This window comes from Geotrypetes seraphini, chromosome 12, assembly GCF_902459505.1.
Source record: "Geotrypetes seraphini chromosome 12, aGeoSer1.1, whole genome shotgun sequence".
Classification (NCBI taxonomy): Eukaryota; Metazoa; Chordata; class Amphibia; order Gymnophiona; family Dermophiidae; genus Geotrypetes; species Geotrypetes seraphini.
Genome location: NC_047095.1, coordinates 23,442,943 through 23,462,290, shown reverse-complemented (window position 1 = coordinate 23,462,290; position 19,348 = coordinate 23,442,943). Strand labels below are relative to the sequence as shown.

At 42.8% G+C, this 19,348-nt stretch overlaps 1 protein-coding gene across 4 annotated transcripts in view; it reads left to right on the top strand.

Annotated features, from left to right (window-relative positions):
- Nucleotides 1–17,835, top strand: part of RPAP2 (RNA polymerase II associated protein 2) — a 109,597-nt gene extending 91,762 nt beyond the window's left edge. For 3 of the 4 annotated variants that reach the window (XM_033915470.1, XM_033915471.1, XM_033915472.1), the window contains exons 12-13: nt 10,751–10,897; nt 14,600–15,675. In XM_033915470.1, the coding sequence (XP_033771361.1) occupies nt 10,751–10,897; nt 14,600 (148 nt within the window). In that variant the 3' untranslated portion in view covers nt 14,601–15,675. Of the gene's footprint in view, nt 1–10,750; nt 10,898–14,599; nt 15,676–16,128 lie in introns of those variants that run through there. The other variant, XR_004536556.1, reaches the window with a different exon arrangement.
- The last annotated feature ends 1,513 nt before the right edge of the window (nt 17,836–19,348 follow it).

Genomic DNA, 19,348 nt, shown 5'->3' with positions numbered 1-19,348 from the left:
GCTTTAAAAAACTTCTGGACATTTGGGCTATAGAACTTGTACTCAACATTGACTCTGGTTCAGGCAGATAATTCAGATACTTCATCATGCCTAAGAAAGGCACAGAGGACTGGAGGCCCACCTTGGGTCTCAAGGCAGTGAATGCCTTTCTGAAGGTCCCCAATTTCCACATGGAAATGGCCTGCTTGGTCATTGCAGCTGTGGCTCCTGGAGAATGTACGCTAATGTACAGGGGGGTTATAGTGCAAAGTGTACCTGATGACCCTTAATGTGAAGTCCACAGCAGTGCCTCCTAGGGTGTCCCACTGCTCTGCTTGCATGTCTGTGGGGCTAGTCCATTAAAAATGCTGGCTCCTCCTATATGCAAATGGCTTGTTTTGGACGTTTTTAATGTGGAGATTTTTTATAACTCACTCCTCCTCAAAAACTTACACACATCCCCATTCCCATATAATCTTACAAAGCCACATTTCCATACCCCCCCTAAACTCACATCCCCAAGTATATCATATAATCACAACCACATAAACACATACCAAACCAATTCCCCATCACACAAACTCAAATATTCACACCCTTCAACTCCCATACACATTGACTGTCCCCACATTTCCCCATATTAATATATACATTCTCCCATAAACGTACACATCCTGTACTCCCTTGCACTAATTTGTTGGAAAGCATTCCTACAGCCATGATTCTTCATGCTTTTCAAACTTGTTAAATAATTTATTGCTGACTTCTAAATATCTCAGCTACACAAAATGATGCTAAACTATGACTTGGCTTAAAAAATATAGCCCTTGAAACACTTTACGAAAATCAAGTTTGTTGCAATCTTAATCTCTTTTTACATGCACATAAAAATTTTAAATGACCTGTATACCATGTTAACCAGATGTTATACTAGCAACATATCACAAGTGCATTATATCTGTCATAACATGAATTCCCTTCCGTTTAATATGCAGCAGATGTGAAATGACTCGATTCTTTGAACTTTCATTATGTAAAGAGACGTGCTGCCACTGCCTTCTACTTATTTGCCAGATGGTGTAAGACTAGGATCTTCTGGTGTATAAAAACAAGTTTGTACAAGTACAGTGATTCTTCTGAAGAATTACTTGAACAGATCATTTCATTGTCCTGTCTAGATAAGCTATTTGTTCATTTTCCCATAGCTTTCCATGACTCAAGACTTTATAGTGATGTTGGGCTTTTTTCCTAGCTCGCCACAGCAGATCACATCTTACACTGCCTAAGGAGTGATTAACTATTGGAGCCTGGTTTGGTTTTTTCTGACTAGTGCAAAATTGCTAGATTACTTCTTGTTGATTAAGAAAAATGTTTAATTTTTCAAGGTTAGTGTAGATTTTAAGCATTAGTTTTTCTTAGTCCTTTCTCTCTTTTTGGCTGCACTACGCAGATTATCTAGGACGATATATTGTATTAGATTATACGACTGCATTTGCCAACACATACCGGTGCAGTGATCTTGGTACACATTTCCATGTGGGATAGTTGATTTGATTCCTGAGTATGGTTTATGTTCGTCAAGCCAGCAGAGACTGAGAACAGCGAAGACGGTGCATTGGGACGGAGGAGGGATCATAGGAGTCCTAGACAAAATAGTTGTACCTATTGGTCAGACTTTAGCTACACATGTTCAAGTACACAGTTGTGTTCTGCAGCTGCCTGTCAGGACAGTTGTTTCAATGGTTGAGGTTAAAAATGGGTATGAAAGGCACTGGATAGTTAAAATAGAATATAATACTACAGCTCAAATAAGGGTTAGTTTCAACTGAGCTAAAAGCCCAAGGGAGCAAGACATACTTAAGACTAGATAATCTGTATGACCAGTTCACTAAAAGTACACATTCCCTCTCTTTTATACAAAAGGCATTTGTGGGTCTAAAAATTTGCATTTATGTGCATTTACTAAGGGGCTAATTTTTCAGACGTAAATGACCTGTTCTAAAATATGTCAACATAACATGCATAAAGGTACATGCAGTGATAAGAATATGCAAAAAAATAAGAACATAAGAAGTTGCCTCCACTGGGTCAGACCAGAGGTCCATCACGCCCAGCGGTCCGCTCCCGCGGCGGCCCATCAGGTCTATGACCTGTGAAGTGGTTCCTGACCATTTCTATAACCTACCTCTGCTTCTATCTGTACCCCTCAATCCCCTTATCCTTTAGGAACCTATCTAAACCTTCCTTGAACCCCTGTACTGTGCTCTGGCCTATCACAACCTCTGGAAGCCCGTTCCATGTGTCCACCACCCTCTGGGTAAAAAAGATGATGTAAAATTTTATGACTACTGGTGTTCCGGAATAGTCACTAATATATATCCTAAATCTTCAGAATATTCTGGATTATATGTGTCTTTAAATGTTTTATGGCATTAGCCCCGCCACTAATATAAATTTATAGGGTGAAGAATTATGTGGACCTTCATCATCAGCCATAAATCTATATTCTAATTCATTTTATCATCTCAATATTTTTTTAATTCTTTATAAATTTATAAATTAATTTCTTTCAATAGTAATGCTTAAAACTTCAAAACTTTTCAGCCAATTTGCTTGTAAGTTGGATGACAGTACCGGCCACGGGGGACCCTTGAAAAAGCACCCTTGAAACATGTCTGGTCTGTTCAGAATTTTCTAGTTGATAACTGAATGTTGATATTTACTAACTTTCTCTTGTCCTATTGTTGTTCATTAATGTCTCCTTAAGTTAAGTTTTATTAACCGGTTCAAGTCCTTCTGGGGAATGACCCGATATACAAGACTAAAGATTAGATTAGATTCTTTACCCTATAAATTTATATTAGTGGTGGAGTGGTGGGGCTGAGGCCATAAACATTTAAAGACACATATAATCCGGAATACTCTGAAGATTTGTGTTAAGAATATGTTCATTTCTTGGGAGAGGAGTGTCCAGGTGTAGAGTGTTGACAGATTGCACACAGGCACGATTTATGCACATTATTTATTTTTAAAAAACTTATTTAAGTGTCATTTTGCAAAGTCTTCAGACGTGCCAGTTGTTAGCCAAGTGTTTACTATGGCTAAACAACAGTGTCGGCATTGGCATCATCATCAGGCCTGCTTTATTTTAAATTTTTATATTTTTGTGTTTTACTATGTGCTCCGTGTTCTAATTAAATACTTATAACTTATAGTTAAAAACTTATCTTAGTTCTTTGCTTTACTATATAAATATATCTTGTGTCGAGAAGGGACCTGTCAGTTTGACATGTTTTGCCTCACGGCTTTTTCAAGACAAGTCCCCCTTTCTATTATTTTCCACACCATCCCGATCAGATCACTTCCCCCATCTCCGACGCCCCCTCTCCCTTACCTCTAAGTAGATGACCTGAGGGACACGGATTCCCTCCTCCCAACTGGTCTGCGTCGTCCAAAATGGTCCCAAGATGCACCGAGGAGGGGAAAGCCCATTTTGGACAATGCAGGCCAGTTGGGAGGAGGGAATCCGCATCCCTCAGGTCATCTACTTAGAGGTAAGGGGGAGGGGGCGTCGGAGGCGGGGGAGTCACTTGGCAGTGGGAGAGAGTGGGTATCTCTACCTCTGGAGTGGGGGGTGCGCTGTGGCAGGTGTTTCTTGGCAACGGGAGAGAATCGGCCATTTTGAATTTCCCAGTTCTTTTTTTAAAGTTCTTCAGAAGCTTCAGATCATCTTGTTTTGCCTCAAATCTGGTAAGGATGGAGTCCTTAGGCTTCTTTACACCTAATTCAAACCAGGTTTGTGCTGGATGGGCACCCGAAGAGCACCCTTGCACCACATGACGCACAGCATTTGAAAGGGGGCGGGAGTGGTTGGCTTAGCCTCCCCTGTGCTCTCTTTGGGCACCTGTTATGGCTTTTTCGTTTTCAAAGCACACAATGGAGTACCAACAGATCAATGGAATACCAAAAAAATAAAAAGAAGGGTCCCTGGAGTTGGAAATATATAAAGGTTTATTGAGAGGCCAATGTAAACAAGACCCTACACATTGCCTTCTCCAATGCCTGTTTTCTCTTCTTCACCTCTTTTAGGAATTTTACTTTCTTTGAGTACAACTTAATAGATGTCTTCCCATAGCTCTTTTAGTATTCTATCATTAGTATCCAATGTGGCAAATCAATTTTATAGGTGGTGTAATTTCTATCACTACGAAAAATTTCCACTCCATCTGCTCAAAAGTCATTTTCGTGACCTGTTCAAAGACGCATGTACTTTTTTTAGTCTACATTTTTATCTGTGTTTTCCATATCAACTGGGCCCCTGAGGAAGGCGTGTTTGCCAAACACGGACCGTGTAGTGTCCGCTTGGATTTCTGTTTTGTTTTTATTTGTTCCTATTGTGAAGAGTGTTAAATAAATCATCTTTCAGAACATCCTCATCCACAGTTTTGTTTTTGGGTTTTTTTTTGTTTTTTGGGGGGGTTGTCTTTATTGTTTGAATTGGTTTCACTGTGGATTATTGAGTCAGTGATTATATAAATGCTGACTGCCTTAGGCTAAATATTGACCAGGAAGCTTTCTATATAGAAAGTTATTGTCCCCTGATCATTTTGATTATGGTTATACAGTATTAAATAAAACATTCCTCAGAGTAGGGCTTTCCAAACCTGTCCTATTTGACCCTACAGTCAATCAGAATTCCAGTGAGTATGGATGATATGCATTGGTGGTGCAATACAGACTAAATTTATCCTAAAACCCTGACTAGTTGTGAGGTTGAAAGTCCCTGTTGAAGCTGTTTCTCAAAAAGAAAAATAGGGAGTGGTGGGAGGTATGCCTCAAATATGATAGACTTCTCTCAAGATTACAGCTTACTGGTGGTCTTGATTCCTGTGTGTCAACAGACACTTATCAGCTAATTCAGCTTTAATTGAGAAGAAATGTGTCTTATGCCTTACTCCTCCAGACTTTGATTGCCTTGTGTCTTTACTCACAGATAGGACCACGCCTTTCATCTTGTAATGCCAGTCTTTCCTTTCCATGCCTGCTACACACTAGAGCAGATTGTCAGTCTCTGCATCCTTCTGGCACAGGGCTGAGACACTTCTGTTTCATCTGATTAAAGGATAAAGATTACCCTTCCTATCTCCACTCCAGAAGCAGCTGCTCAGTGATGGCTTGCATAGGGCAGATCTGCATATTAAAATGTGACTGTGATGCCAGTCTTAATTTTTTGTTTAAATCCTCAGTCTAATGTAGGAACAGAACTTATATCAAAGACCACAAAAGCTATCATCTCTTCCCAACCATTTTGTTGTGCTTTCTTTTAACCGAGTTACAATTATTTTGTTTACTTTGATTAAATGGTATAGGACAGTGGTTCCCAACCCTGTCCTGGAGGAACACCAGGCCAATTGGGTTTTCAGGCTAGCCCTAATGAATATGCATGAAGCAAATTTGCATGCCTATCACTTCCATCATATGCAAATCTCTCTCATGCATATTCATTAGGGCTAGCCTGAAAACCCGATTGGCCTGGTGTTCCTCCAGGACAGGGTTGGGAATCACTGGTATAGGATATGACATGAAGCTTTCCAAGTATATTTATTGATTTTTATTTAAAAGTAGCTGGTGGCTCAGTGATCAGAGAGCTCTGCTTCCATGTGGTGGGTTGTTCAATTCCTACATCAAGTCTTCTACACTCTTCAGACAGTGTTCACAGCCAAGGAGAGGGATGAGCCATGATCTTTACTAAGGCTGGCACCTGGTAACTAGATCTGAATATAATATTAGAGAGGACCCTTGGCCTTAGGATCATTGCAGTAACAATCAGACTACAGTGTGAAGGTGTTAATAAAACTAGAGAAACCCTGGGTGTATGTAAATTTAAATGGAATTGGGATCCTAGTGTTAGCTCCAGCTGAGGTTGAGGGCAAAGGAGAAAAGAGAAACTACTGGACCCAAAATAAGAACATAAGAGTTACCACACTGAAATAAACCAAAGGTCAATCAAGCCCAGTATCCTGTTTCCAACAATGGCTAATGCAAGTCACAAGTACTGGCAAGATCCCAAAAGAGTAAAACAGATGTTATGCTGCTTATCCTAGAAAGAAATAAGCAGTGGATTTTCCCAAGTCCATATTAATAATAACTTTTGGACTTTGCTTTTAGGAAATTATCCAAACCTTTTTTAAACCCTGCTAAACTAACTGCTTTCACCACATTCCCTGACAACAAATTGCAGAGTTTAATTACACATTGAGGAAAAAAAATATTTTCTCTAGTTTCTTTTAAATTTCCAACTTAGTAGCTTCATTGCATGCCCCCTAGTCCTAGTATTTTTGGAAAGACTAAACAAGCAATTTGTATCCACTCAGTATAGACCTCTCATGTCTCCCCACAGCCTTCTCTTCTCCTTGCTGAAGAGTCTTAGCTGCTTTAGCCTTTTTTCATAGGGAAGTCGTCCCATCTCCTTTATCATATTTGTCACCTTTCTCTGTACCTTTTCTAATTCTGCTATAGTATATCTTTCTTGAGATGTGGTGACTAGAATTACAGAGGAGGTGTATTGCCGCTACTACTGCGAGTCATTTCTATAGCACTGCTAGACACTGCAGCACTGTATACATTATATGCAGGTAGTTTCTCTGTCCCTAGTGGGCTCACAATCTAAGAAAAACATGGAGGATGAGATGAGAAGGTGTGCTGGTATTGCAAAAATTGTATAGGTACTTGGAGTTGCATGCGGATACATCTGTGCATGTACTGGAATGCAGTTTTGTGAATAAATATAGGAACTGCTAATTCTGTATGTACGGAATAGCATTCAAGCATGTGTGATGTATGAATCTGCAGTTCCAGGTGCTGATACAATTTTTGTACACAGAATGTCACCATTGGTGTGCTCCCCCATGTTGATACATATTTTTTGACATATACAGTGGTACCTTGGTTTGCAAGCTTAATTCGTTCCAGAGGCATGCTCGTAATCCAAAACGCTCGTATATCAAAGCGAATTTCCCCATAAGAAATAATAATAATAATCAGTTTATATACCGCAAGGCTGTAAAGTTCTATGTGGTTTACAATAGTTAAAAACAAAACCAATAAAAGAAGTTGAATAGAACTAAAAAAGTTAAAAGCCAATAATTAGAGACACTAAAATTATCAAAATAGTGCATAATGAAATTTTTACAAATTAGCTGCCTAAATACTTCGAAAACAGATATGTTTTTAGATGTCTCCTAAATTCCTCATAAGTGTCAGTAAGCAAAAGCAATTTGTTCTAAATCCTTACCCCATAATGCTGTTTGATCTGAAAAAAGATGGAAACTCAGACAATTCGTTCCACAACCCCAAAACTTTAATATAAAATCTACTGTACATACTTGTATTGCAAGATCTCGCTTGTTTAGAGCAGTCATTACACTCCCGCAGAGTATTGCGATTAGATGGAAACTCGGGGAATTGGGTAGGACTATGCAGACTTTGAGCCAAATGGGATGGAATTGGGCACTGGCAGATTGAGTAGGGGTTCAGGGACTGTGTAACAATGTAGGCAAGGTCGGAATGTATTGGACTAGGGTATATTGTGTGCGTACACTGTGCGTGCTTGTGTTACGCTTACCGTATTTTCACCCATATACCGCGCACACGGGTATAGCGCGTGGGGAACACAAATTTATGTAAAAAAATTTTAATATAGGGTGCACACGCGTATACCGCGCATGCTAAAACCTCCTCCCGCCTACTCCGAACCGGCATCCTCCCCCCCGCTCGCTTACCTGAGAGAGCATTTTTTTTTTTTCATTCGAATCCGGCATTCCCCCTGTGAACTGGCATCCTCCCCCCCCCGCTCGTGTCACCCCCCCCCCGATCCTACATCCCCCCCAGCACCGCAAAACATCTCTTACCCGATTGAGCACCGGCACCAGCACCAATGCACAGGATGTGCCAGTGCCAGTGCCTGAAGATCCTCCCTCGTTGGGTTGGGCTGGGCTGGGCGGTGCGGTGCGGTGCGAGAGAGATCCTCCTTCTTCCTGCACCGGGCTGGACTAGGCTTTGAGCATTTGCGCATGCTCAAAGCCTTCTGATCTCGCTCTCTCCAAGATAATCTCGGAGAGAGCGAGACCAGAAGGCTTTGAGCATGAGATGTTTTGCGGTGCTGGGGGGGGATGTAGGATCGCGGGGGAGAGGGGGTGACGCGAGCAGGGGGGGAGGATGCCGGTTCGCAGGGGGGATGCCGGATTGAAAAAAAAAAGTTGTAAAACGCGCTCACACGTATAACGTGCACGGTTTGTAAAAATCGTGTATAACGCGCGCGTTATATGCCTGAAAATACGGTAATTGCTGCATTCAGGTATGCTCGGCTATGCGCTCAGCAATGCGATGCGCATATGTTGTGTGTACTGTGATGACGCGGTGCACGTCCAAGTGCTTGTGGTGCAAGATACCGCTCGTTTAGCGAGTTAAAAATGAAGAAAATATTTTGCTCGTCTTGCAAAAGACTCGCAAACTGCGTTACTCGCTATCCAAGGTTTGACTGTACATTATTTGCATTAAAGGGCGGTGAAATTTCTTGATGAAATAAGACTGCTTTATGGAATAGCTGGTTCCGGAAACAAGAGAGGAAACAATTCTAGACCTAATCCTTAGTGGCGCACATGATTTAGTACAGGAGGTAAAAGTGCTGGGGCCACTTGATAACAGTGATCATAGCATGATCAGATTTCATATAATCTCTAGATTAAGTAGACACAGGAAATCCAATACATTAGCATTTAACTTTCAAAAAAGGAGACTCTGATAAAATGAGGAGAATGGTTAAAAAAACAAACCAAAATTTAGGGGCAGCTGCAAAGGTCAAAACTAATCTTATCACAGAAACCATCCAAAGAAGAAGCAAACCAAGATAAAAACAAAAGACAAGATTAGTTAAATCGTAATAGTCAAACTTAAAGATGGAGAAAAGACCTCAGTGTCGTCGGGGATATAGACAACGGCTGATATCCCACAGACCAACCTATTTCAAGTCGATGTTGAAACAAGAAAACACATCCTTGGACAGAAAAACTACATTTTATCAAAACTTTTCAGTGACTTTAAATTTTTCAAAGCACTATTTTTCATAAGTGGCAAAACATCCAAAACAACCTCCCCCCCCCCCCCCATCTGTTTGAAGTCCATTACATCATGGCGCTGAACAGAGGAGAGCAGAATCTTAAAACCTGGAATGTGCACATAAATCTTCACGGTCAATAACCTCCACTGCCATTATATTAGTCCACTCCATAGATGAGATGGTGAAGCAGAATAATTTGCGCTGTTTCCCTGATGAAGCTAAGATGAAGCAGGGGCCCTGTTTGGGAATCTCATTCTGTTGAGTGGACTAATCTAATTTGTCAAAATTTCATCTAAGTCCCAAATGCCCAGAACAAGACCATGGCAGGGGCCTATCCTTTGATGGACTGGCCACCCAGACATGGCAACAGAGCAGTGGGGACACCTTACAGGGCACTGCTGTGAACTTCACAAAAAGGGTGCTATATAAACATCTCACCAGAACTTCCTTATAGGTAATGGTGAGCCCCCCCCCAAAACCCACTATTCTTACCTGTCTACAGCTCCAATAGCCCGTATGGCTGCAGGTGGCACCTATAGGGCAGTACGGTAGGGTTTGGGGGGATTTTGGTAGGTGCATATGTTCCACCATAAATGTAGTGGTTAGAGTGGCTTATGGGCCTGGGTCCTCCTTTCTATGGTTCACTCGCCCAGCCCTCAGGCTATTTAAGAGACCTGTGTGCAGCTCTACTAAGCTTTCCTATAGCATGTGCTCTTGTTTTGGAGACAGGCGTGTACGTTTTTCTTCTGATCTTTGTGGGGGTGTGAGAGGGTAAGTGAACACTGGGGGGAGTGTGTGGGGGTCTTTACTTTGTCTCTGCAGTGGTTATCTGGTCATTTTGGATACCTTTTTGCCACTTATACCTGCTGAGAATACTGTTGGCAGATTCAAGTGGATAGACATGATGGAGGAAGTGGGTGTTTTCCTGCTGCCATTTTCTATGTTGGCTTATATTCACATCGACAAAGTGTCCTGTTAATGCAGTTTTGAAATAAGGGCAGTTACTGGCCCAAAAAAAAGACCTGTTCTATTGCTTTCTCTGTTAGTCATGTACTGTAGTACGAAGTATACAGTATAAATGGGGAAAACACACAAAATAATGAAAGTCAGCTTGATTATCGTCACGACTTACATAATTGGTGAAATTCAGCTATTTTTGTGTCACAAATGCTGGTTTTGCATGCATACATAACTGATACTGATACTATATCATGTGCATCAAGACACACCTTGTCAACCTGCCACACAGCTTTCCCCCTGTACATTCTCCGGCTCCACTGCTCGCTGTCCTAATTCATTGCTTTTCCTCTTCCTCCCATTCTGTTTGCTGTTGCCGGTCCTTTTCTCTGTCTTCCCACTGTTTCACTGGCAAGGCATTGAGCACTTATCCAGCTGTATCCTGTCATGGTCCCCAGCTGGGGAGATAGGGAACCTTGCAATTTCCACACTGACAGTCCACCACCACTGTTCAAATTATTACACTGTTATCAGTCACCAAGATCATGAGAAACATAAGAAAAGAAAATTTATGGGTGGTTTGTTTTTTTTATGGTGGGATTGTGAACTGGTTCATTAAGCACAACCCATCATGTCCATCTGTATAAATGATGCTGTGTTGCTCTTTCTACAGTATATTTAAATCTTTTATTTTAGATTGTCCCCCAAGATTTCACATAAGGATGCACAGAAGAGCCCCTTGTATACCCAGTTCATTTCTACATTCCTTGAAGAATTGCATTTCCAAAATGAAGACCTTGAAACTTTAATAAACATCTTTGCAAGCAACAGTGCAGTTGAATGGTGAGTTTAATAATATACTCTGGTTTTGTCCTCCTGGTTTAAATATGGAATCTTTTTTAAAGCATTGAAAGCAGTGGAGCTGCTGTTTTAAAAGTTACAGTGCATGGTGAGGTTAACCTGCTAAACCTGGGTACGTTTATGACAATATGCAGCTGCCCTTATCTGGCTAAGGGCATCACTGAATGCCCATATGTAGATTTTAGAGAAGCCGGTTGTACCGAAGGAAGGCAGGTATTATTGAATACCATGCAAACTCTCAACATCATGTCCGGTTGGGATATGGGCGTCTCTGTACCTCTCGGAAGGGAATCTCCAACCGTTACTACCTTTTGCTTCTTATTGGTAATAATACTGCTCCAGCAGCTTGAGATTTTTGAGCTCTGTTTTCTCCTGTTCTTGAGATATTATTAAATCTTCTACCTCTACAGTAGAGCTGCAAATCAGTTCTTAAGTTCAACAAAAGATGGAGTAGTGAGGTTCATTTTGCAGGATCGGGTGATATGCATCAGCTGTCATCTTTCTGCTCAATGTCTCCATCCTACGAATATAAGACTAGTCTTATTGGGTCAGACCAATGGTCCATCAAGCCCAGTAGCCCGTTCTCACGGTGGCCAATCCAGGTCCCTAGTACCTGGCCAAAACCCAAGCAGCAGCAACATTCCATGCTACCGATCCTCTTTGCTGGAGGTCCCTGATGCATCAAAATGCATATCTGGGATGGATTTCCAAGTTTCACAGATGTCCCTTAGTTTTGCTACCTCATATGCAGGTCTTTCTTGAAAGCTAAGGCCATTTTTACTGTAGAAATAATAAAAGCCCCTGATTGTGCATTTATTTCATTAATAGCCAAGCATTAGCTCATGACCATTTTTTTAAAATTACAATGGGAGCATTTACCACCACCCATTTTGCAGATGGTAAAGTCTCCTGCATTATCTGCACATGGTTATATAGATGCACTAATTGTTTAGGACAGGGATGCTCAGTATCTGCCCTGGACATGTCCCCTCAAAAAAAAAAATAAAAAAAAATTACTCCCTCTTTATTAAGGTGTGCTATGCTTTTTAGCACACACTAAAACGCGTGGAGGGGCATAATCAAAAAAAGCGTCTAAGTCCCCTTTTGGCCTAAGTCCTTAAACGTTCAACCCAGAAGCAGGGAAAGTGTCCATAACCAAAACAAACGTCCATGTTTTGATTATGGCCTTCCTCTGCCTAAACGCCCAATCTCCACTACGTCTAAAATTACACCCACAGCATGTCTACACTTTTTAGCCATAATGAAACAAAAAAACACCTAAGCCCAAACGTCCAACAGAAGGGCTTTTAGGCGAAGGAGGAGCCAGTCCTTCGCCTAAAAGCTGGATTCTGTAACCGGTGTCTGTCAAGAACAACACCGGTTACAGAATCCCCCCCCCCACAACGATCCAGGCAGGAGGGTGCCCAAGCCCTCCTGCCATGTCAAACCATCAACCCTCCCCCCCAACACAATCGGGGCAAGAGGGAGCCCAAGCCCTCTTGCCCCACGGCAGCTGCAACACCCCCGACACGATCGGGGCAAGAGGGAGCCCAAGCCCTCTTGCCCTGCGGCAGCTGCGACACCCCCCCCCTCCTGGCCCAGGCGACCTCCCTACCCACCGATTCAATCGGGCCAGGAGGGAGCCCAAGCCCTCCTGGCCCAGGCGACCCCCCTACCCCCACCCTCCCACTACATTACGGGCAGGAGGGATCCCAGGCCCTCCTACCCTTGACGACCCCCCTCCCCCCAACGTCCGCCCCCCCGAGAACCCCCGATCAGCCCCCCCCCCAGCCGACCCGCGACCCCCCAGCCAACCCCACGACCCCCCCACCCCCCTTCCCCGTACCTTTGTTAGGTTGGCCGGACAGATGGGTGCCAAACCCGTCTGTCCGGTAGGCAGCCCAGAGAAGAATGGGGCCGGATTGGCCCAGCCTAACCAAAGCCCCGCCTACTGGTTTTGATTGGCCCAGGCGCCTTAGGCCCCACCAGTAGGCGGGGCTTTGGTTAGGCTGGGCCAATCCGGCCCCATTCTTCTCTGGGCTGCCGGAAAGACGGACGGGTTTGGCACCCGTCTGTCCAGCCAACCTAACAAAGGTATGGGGAAGGGGGGTGGGGGAGTCGTGGGGTTGGCCAGGGGGTCGCGGGTCGGCTGGGGGGGGCGATCGGGGGTTCTGTGGGGGCGGACGTTGGGGGGAGGGGGGTCGTCGAGGGCAGGAGGGCCTGGGATCCCTCCTGCCCGTAATGTAGTGGGGGGGTGGGGGTAGGTGGGTCGCCTGGGCCAGGAGGGCTTGGGCTCCTTCCTGGCCCGATCGAGTCGGGGGGGTAGGGAGTTCGCCTGGGCCAGGAGGGCTTGGGCTCCCTCCTGGCCCAATCGAGTCGGGGGGGTCGCAGCTGCCATGGGGCAAGAGGGCTTGGGCTCCCTCTTGCCCCGATGTTGTGTGTGGGGGGGGAGTGAGCCATCGTGGCAGGAGAGATGCCTCATCTCCCCTACCGCGATGCCATCACTCCTCTACCGGAACTGCTGCGGGTCATGGCAGTTCAGGTAGAGGAGTGATGGCATCGCAGTAGGGGAGATGAGGCATCTGTCCTGCCGCGATGGTTAGGTTGCCGGGCCGCTGAACTGATGGTGCTAGAAGCCATCAGCTCAGCAGCCCCTTTTTTGGCACTTAGACCTGGTTTTATTTCGTCTAAGTGAAAAAGGTCTAAGTGCCTACTAGGCAACCTTTAACTGTTTTGGTTATTGGTGTTGTACGCCTAGGTGTAGGTCGGCCCTGCCCCGCCACTGCCCGCCCTTTCCCCTCCTCTAAACACACCTCTTTTTTCTCTGTGCGTTTAGTGGCAGGGGAAAGACCTAAGCTTTTTTAGATACGTCTAAAAACCAGCTTTGGTTATGAGTACTTGGACGATCAGGCATTTTGATCGTCCAAATAGCCACTTAGGACACTTTTTAGACGTGGTTTTTTTTTTTATTATTACCCCCATAGCGCACATTAGTAAAAGGACCCCCCCCCCCAAAATGTACAAATTATTTCTGGTAGTGATTGCTATTTTCAGGCTGAAATGAAGATATTGAAAGTACTGTAACAGTGAAAAGTAGCTCAGGTTTGTCTATGGCATTCTTCAGTGGAAGTAAATATACGAGGCACCTCGGCAGTTGAATTGTGTGTGGTTGTCATGTCAGTCCACCTAAAATCATAAAAATAAGAGGGAGCAAATAAGTTGTAGGTGATAAACTTTCATTGGACTAACTTAATAGTCACAAATAGTTGTATTGTTTAATGTGTCTTATATTCCACCTTTAACCCTAAGGCTGCAAGCTAGACTACAAATCCAGAAACCTTCTCGTAGAAAGGAAATTAACATCTGTTCTTATTGTTCGCACAACAAAGAATTAACATTGATTTAAAAATGAATACATTTTAAGTGCCTTTCTGAAGAAAAGATAAGATGGAATTTGACAAATATGACTAGGAATATTAAGTAAAAGATTTGTTCCCATTTACTCTCCTCATTTACAACTCGCAGACGTCTGACTCTTGAAATGCTTTATATTGCAAGCCTATACACTTCAGTAGCTGGTTTTCTTATGTTTGATATTACGATGGAATGCATGAAATCCTATCTTTGCTCAATACTAGTATTTGTAAATGTGTAATTAAAATTCAGCTCTTCTTTGTAATGCAGATGTTTCTGAAGAATATGGAAGATGATCTTCAAGTTCTTCTACGTTTGCTATTCACACAAGTATTGGACAACTATGGAAGTTTGACTTTGGCAATTTTTTAAAAATTTCTGGACAAACTGAATTTATGCTGATTTTTGCTGAAATTAAGGGCTCCTTTTACAAAGCCGCGCTAGGGCCTTAACGAACGGAATAGCGCACGCTAAATTGCTGCACGCGCTAGCCGCTACCACCTCCTTTTGAGCAGGCGGTAGATTTCCAGCTAGCATGCGCTAATCCGGTGCGTGCGTTAAAACTGCTAGCGCGGCTTTGTAAAAGGAGCCCTAAGGTATTTTTTATTAGTCTTTATTTTCAATACCACATGAAATGACATAATTATGTTGTAGTTTTTGTTGATATTATATTTGTAATAACTAATAACGTAATAAATATCCATGTAAGTTATTCCAATTTTTGTCTGTATGTTTTGCATTAGTTGGGATGTTTTCTGTCATTTAGGTATCTAAATTTAAGTCATGGCTGCTAATATTTTGAAGTAAAATAAACCTTGGCCATTGTACAGTCTTTCTATAATTCTGTAATAATTTTGAATTTCTAAACTACTTTTCCAAATTTTAGATGAACAATTTACAGCATTTTCAAGATATGGTAAGAAAGGATTTGATTTATACCCTGTGTTTTCTAACAGAATTCCAAAATGGAGTCTCCTGGTTAGCGATCTCATTCCATTTCCTGCTGATATGCCATGGAAGTGATTGTTTTGCCATTTAGTAACATTGCATAATCATGGATGGTTTTTTATTAGAAGGGTGAGAACTATTTCTATATTAATAAGTGTGCAGCTCTATCCCAGAAGACAGATGGACAGACTGTAATCTGATATTATAGAATTTGACTGTGTGCCGTAGGGATGTGTAACTTATTTCCATGTTAGGCCAAATTAGAAAAAAATATATAGGCTAGCTAGGGGTGGGGGCTGCTTCCATTGTTGTGAGAAATTGTAGATAAATATGGATAATGTTTGCACATTAAATTCTGTAAATATGTTTTATTTTATTAAAATATGATCTTTTTCTGACATTTCTTAATTTATTTGTGTGTGTTGGAAGGGAGGAGAATCTTAAAGATTCATCTAGGGAAGGAAGGAGTTGGATAATATGGGAAAATAAGAGTCGGGGGAACATAGGGAAGATTTCAGAGAGGGGAAATGGAAAAGGGATCTCAGGCAGCAGAGGAAGCAGGATCAGCAAAATGACTTTTTGGGTTGTTTTTCTCCATCCCTCAGATCCTACTACTACTGCTTTAGTACCTTACATTTACACTTGGAGTAATTTTACTGTATAAACCACTTTCCCTATGCAGAAAATAGCTCTTACAATTCACAGCCAAATAGGCATGTACAAGGTAGATGCGCTGACAATGTTTGTACTTCTGAATTGATTGAATTTGTGCTCTATCCCTATTATAACAGAGATGATTAACAATGTTGTCTTGACATGTCTATGTTATATGTGATAATCGGACTCATCAGTCTCTCCGCACAGCAGAGGATACCTCTTCGTTTTCACCTTATAAGCCTCCGAGTGTCAACTGGGGCCGAATCTGGACGTTTTAGCAGCAACCTGGGCGGAGGACCTGCAATGCTCACTGACAGCACACCAGGTGCAACGAGTGCTGAAACACATCAAGAAGGTGTCCTCAAATGTTCTGCATTGGGAATTACAATTGAAGATTGTTTGAGGCTCTACATCTCACCTGAGCGCACATCACGGATGGGAATCACCCCACATCATAATTGTCCTAAGTGTGCTCAGGCTCATGCTTCTTTGGGACATTCAACAATTTTGGCATTGCCTTAACCTCTATACAACTTTCCTCTGGGGCCGGAGGTGGTCTCCAACACTAAGAGCGTTATTTGGATATTATACTATAACAACGCCAAAACCGAAAGGGATGACGGCCTTTGTGTCAAGGGTGTTGCTGATGGGCAAGAAAGCTATTTTGACTAACTTGTTGTCCCGGGACCCACCCTCTTACAGTCAGTGGAGATCTTTGATGATTGTACATGCAACTTTGGAGCGGAGACAAGTGAGTGATCTTGAGAGGGGCCTGGGTCATCGCTTTTGTCAGATTTGGGAGCATTTTTGGATGGACCTTACGCCCCATGCTCATGGTAGATTATTGAATTTGTGACGAGGACTTCTTGCCATCAGATGTGTACTGGACTTTGACTTATTAGCCATGGGTGGGGGGGTGGGGACTGTTTTGTGCTCATGTAAGAGACTCTGATTTGGACATTTGTCTGTTTGTTCTAGCACTTTATTGAAACCTTTAATAAAAATATTTACACATATGTGATAATCAGAGGGAAACAAGATTTTATGTAGGTGATATGGAAACCGCATCGTTATATGTGGTATATACATTTTTTAATAAATAAATATATCTTGCAGGTGAAGAATGGGCAGAGCTGAGAAAGAGTCGTAGTGTTTATGACACTGTAAATGTAGAGTGCAGGCCACATTTACATCGTCTTTGGAGCAGAAGGTATAAATTGTGCCGGAGCATTTCCATGATGTTAAGAAGAGTCCAGATATCTCTTTTATAAAGTCAAGTAAGCAGCTATTTTGCTTGCTTAAAACAAGAACTTTAGACAAATTTCATAAGTGTTTTATAGGCATTAAGCTGACATTGTTATTCTATTTCTGGTGTTTTGAATTTCAGTGCTGTTAAATATATTTTTTAAATTGTTTCATGATAGTCCTGTTATTTTCAATTTGCTGATTTTGAGTTTACTTCCTTCATTGTATTTATATTTATATTTGGTCATTTTACTATTGTTATGCTGTTAACAGAATTGTAAGTTTTATGTTGGTCTGTACTTCATAAAGGCAGTCACCCTTGTAATTTCATTCTACATGGTGTCGTGCAAATCATATAAAGTATAGTTATTCATTCAAATGGGACATTTACAATCGATAAAAATCTTGGTGCTAGAAAACCAGCCAGTGCTAAGAATAGACAACCAAGAAACTAGCATGCAGTTCAGGTGCTTTCCTTTTAAGTATGTAAGGATTTTGTACTCTGTCGACCATAAGCGCTTGCATTTGAAATCGCCCTTGGCACTGGCACACAATACCAAGGTGGCACAGTATTTACATGATTTAAAGCTAGGAGCTTTGGCTGCCGTTTTCAATGTATAAATGTCCATATCCCAGTCTGCTTGTAAAATAAACCAGTCTAATCAACACTGAAAATGCATAATACTTTCTTCTGGTGTTCTTCAGGTATTTTTTAAATTCTTTGGCAGCAGCTGAATCTGCTATGCCATAAAGTTTTACATTTTTAAGCACATAGGCCCGGATTCTGTATAGGTCGCCCGGTCTCAGAAGCCACCTAAGCGGCTTTTGAGAATCGCACATAGATGGACTATACAGAGTCGCCTTAAGCCACTTAACCACCACGGGGTATGCCCGTCGGGGGGAGGGAGGGCAGTTCCGACAGGATGATCTTTGTGGGCAGGGGGGCGATTCCAGCAGGAGGGACTGGGCATCCCTCCTACCGGGGGGATGTCTTTGGCGAGTGGCAGCAGGAGGAATTGGGCACTCCACCTGCCGTCAACATTTGCGAGTGGGGGATGTCTTTGGGTGTCCCGGCAGGAGAGACTGGGCATCCCTCTTGCTCACTGTCTTCATGGCAGGGTGATTCCTTTGCTGCGATCAGTTCAGCAACCGCATCTACTTGAAATGTAGGCCAGCATTTCAGGCAGCTACCACAGGCCTAGGGAGGTGCCTAGGGGCACATAGATCCACCTAAGCTCACCTAAGGCCACTTCCGGGCAAAACCACACCTAGCCTTAGGCGAGCTTAGGCAGCCCTATGCACCTCCCTAGGCTCGCGGAGGTGCCTACATTTTAGGCAGCCATCCTCGGGATGTTTTTTTTAAAAACATGCATCCCAATTGGCTAAGACTCAATAGGCCGCCTAAAATCGGGATGCTGTTTATAGAATTTGCCCCATATTGCTTTATAAAATGTGCAAGCCAGCCAGAACTAGTAGAAAAGGGTCTCATGTTTTTTTCCAGCCCAGGGTGACGTGTTTATGTATTTCTTTGGCTTTCATCCTCATCACAATGCTATCCACTGTGCTTATTTAGTCATCAGCTATTTGCATAATCCACAAATTTAGCCACTTTTCCATGGTTTCCACTGATGTTGATTTAGCACTTTCCAGTGTGGCCCCATGAACAGCTTCTTTCTTTTTTTAGTGAAAACTGTTTTTATTAAACAACGAACCACAACAAGTACAAACAGTAGGCAAAAAGGCAAATATTGAGTACATAACTCCCCTCCCCAAGAGGACTGGACTCTTATGTCCTCTCAGGTTACACGGTTCCCCATCCCCCCCCCCCCCCCCCCCAGCACACCCCCTCCCCCCCCAGACCCCCACCCCCCCACCTCACCCCCACCCCCCAGTTCAGACAGGCGGAATGGCATACATCTGCAATCTATTCAAGATACGACTACGTATCCGGGGAGATAAACTGTCCAAATATGGAGTCCAAATATGAACAAAGTCTCTGCTTCGGCGGCGAGAAGCAGAAACCAACGTGGCCTCCCACCCTAAAAGGTCGTTAAATTTATTTCTCCAGTACCAGAAGGAGGGCGGGGTATCCGCCAGCCAGAAGTTCAATATACATTTCTTCCCCAAAATATAACATTTGCTCAAAAACATTTTCTCTGCCGATGTATA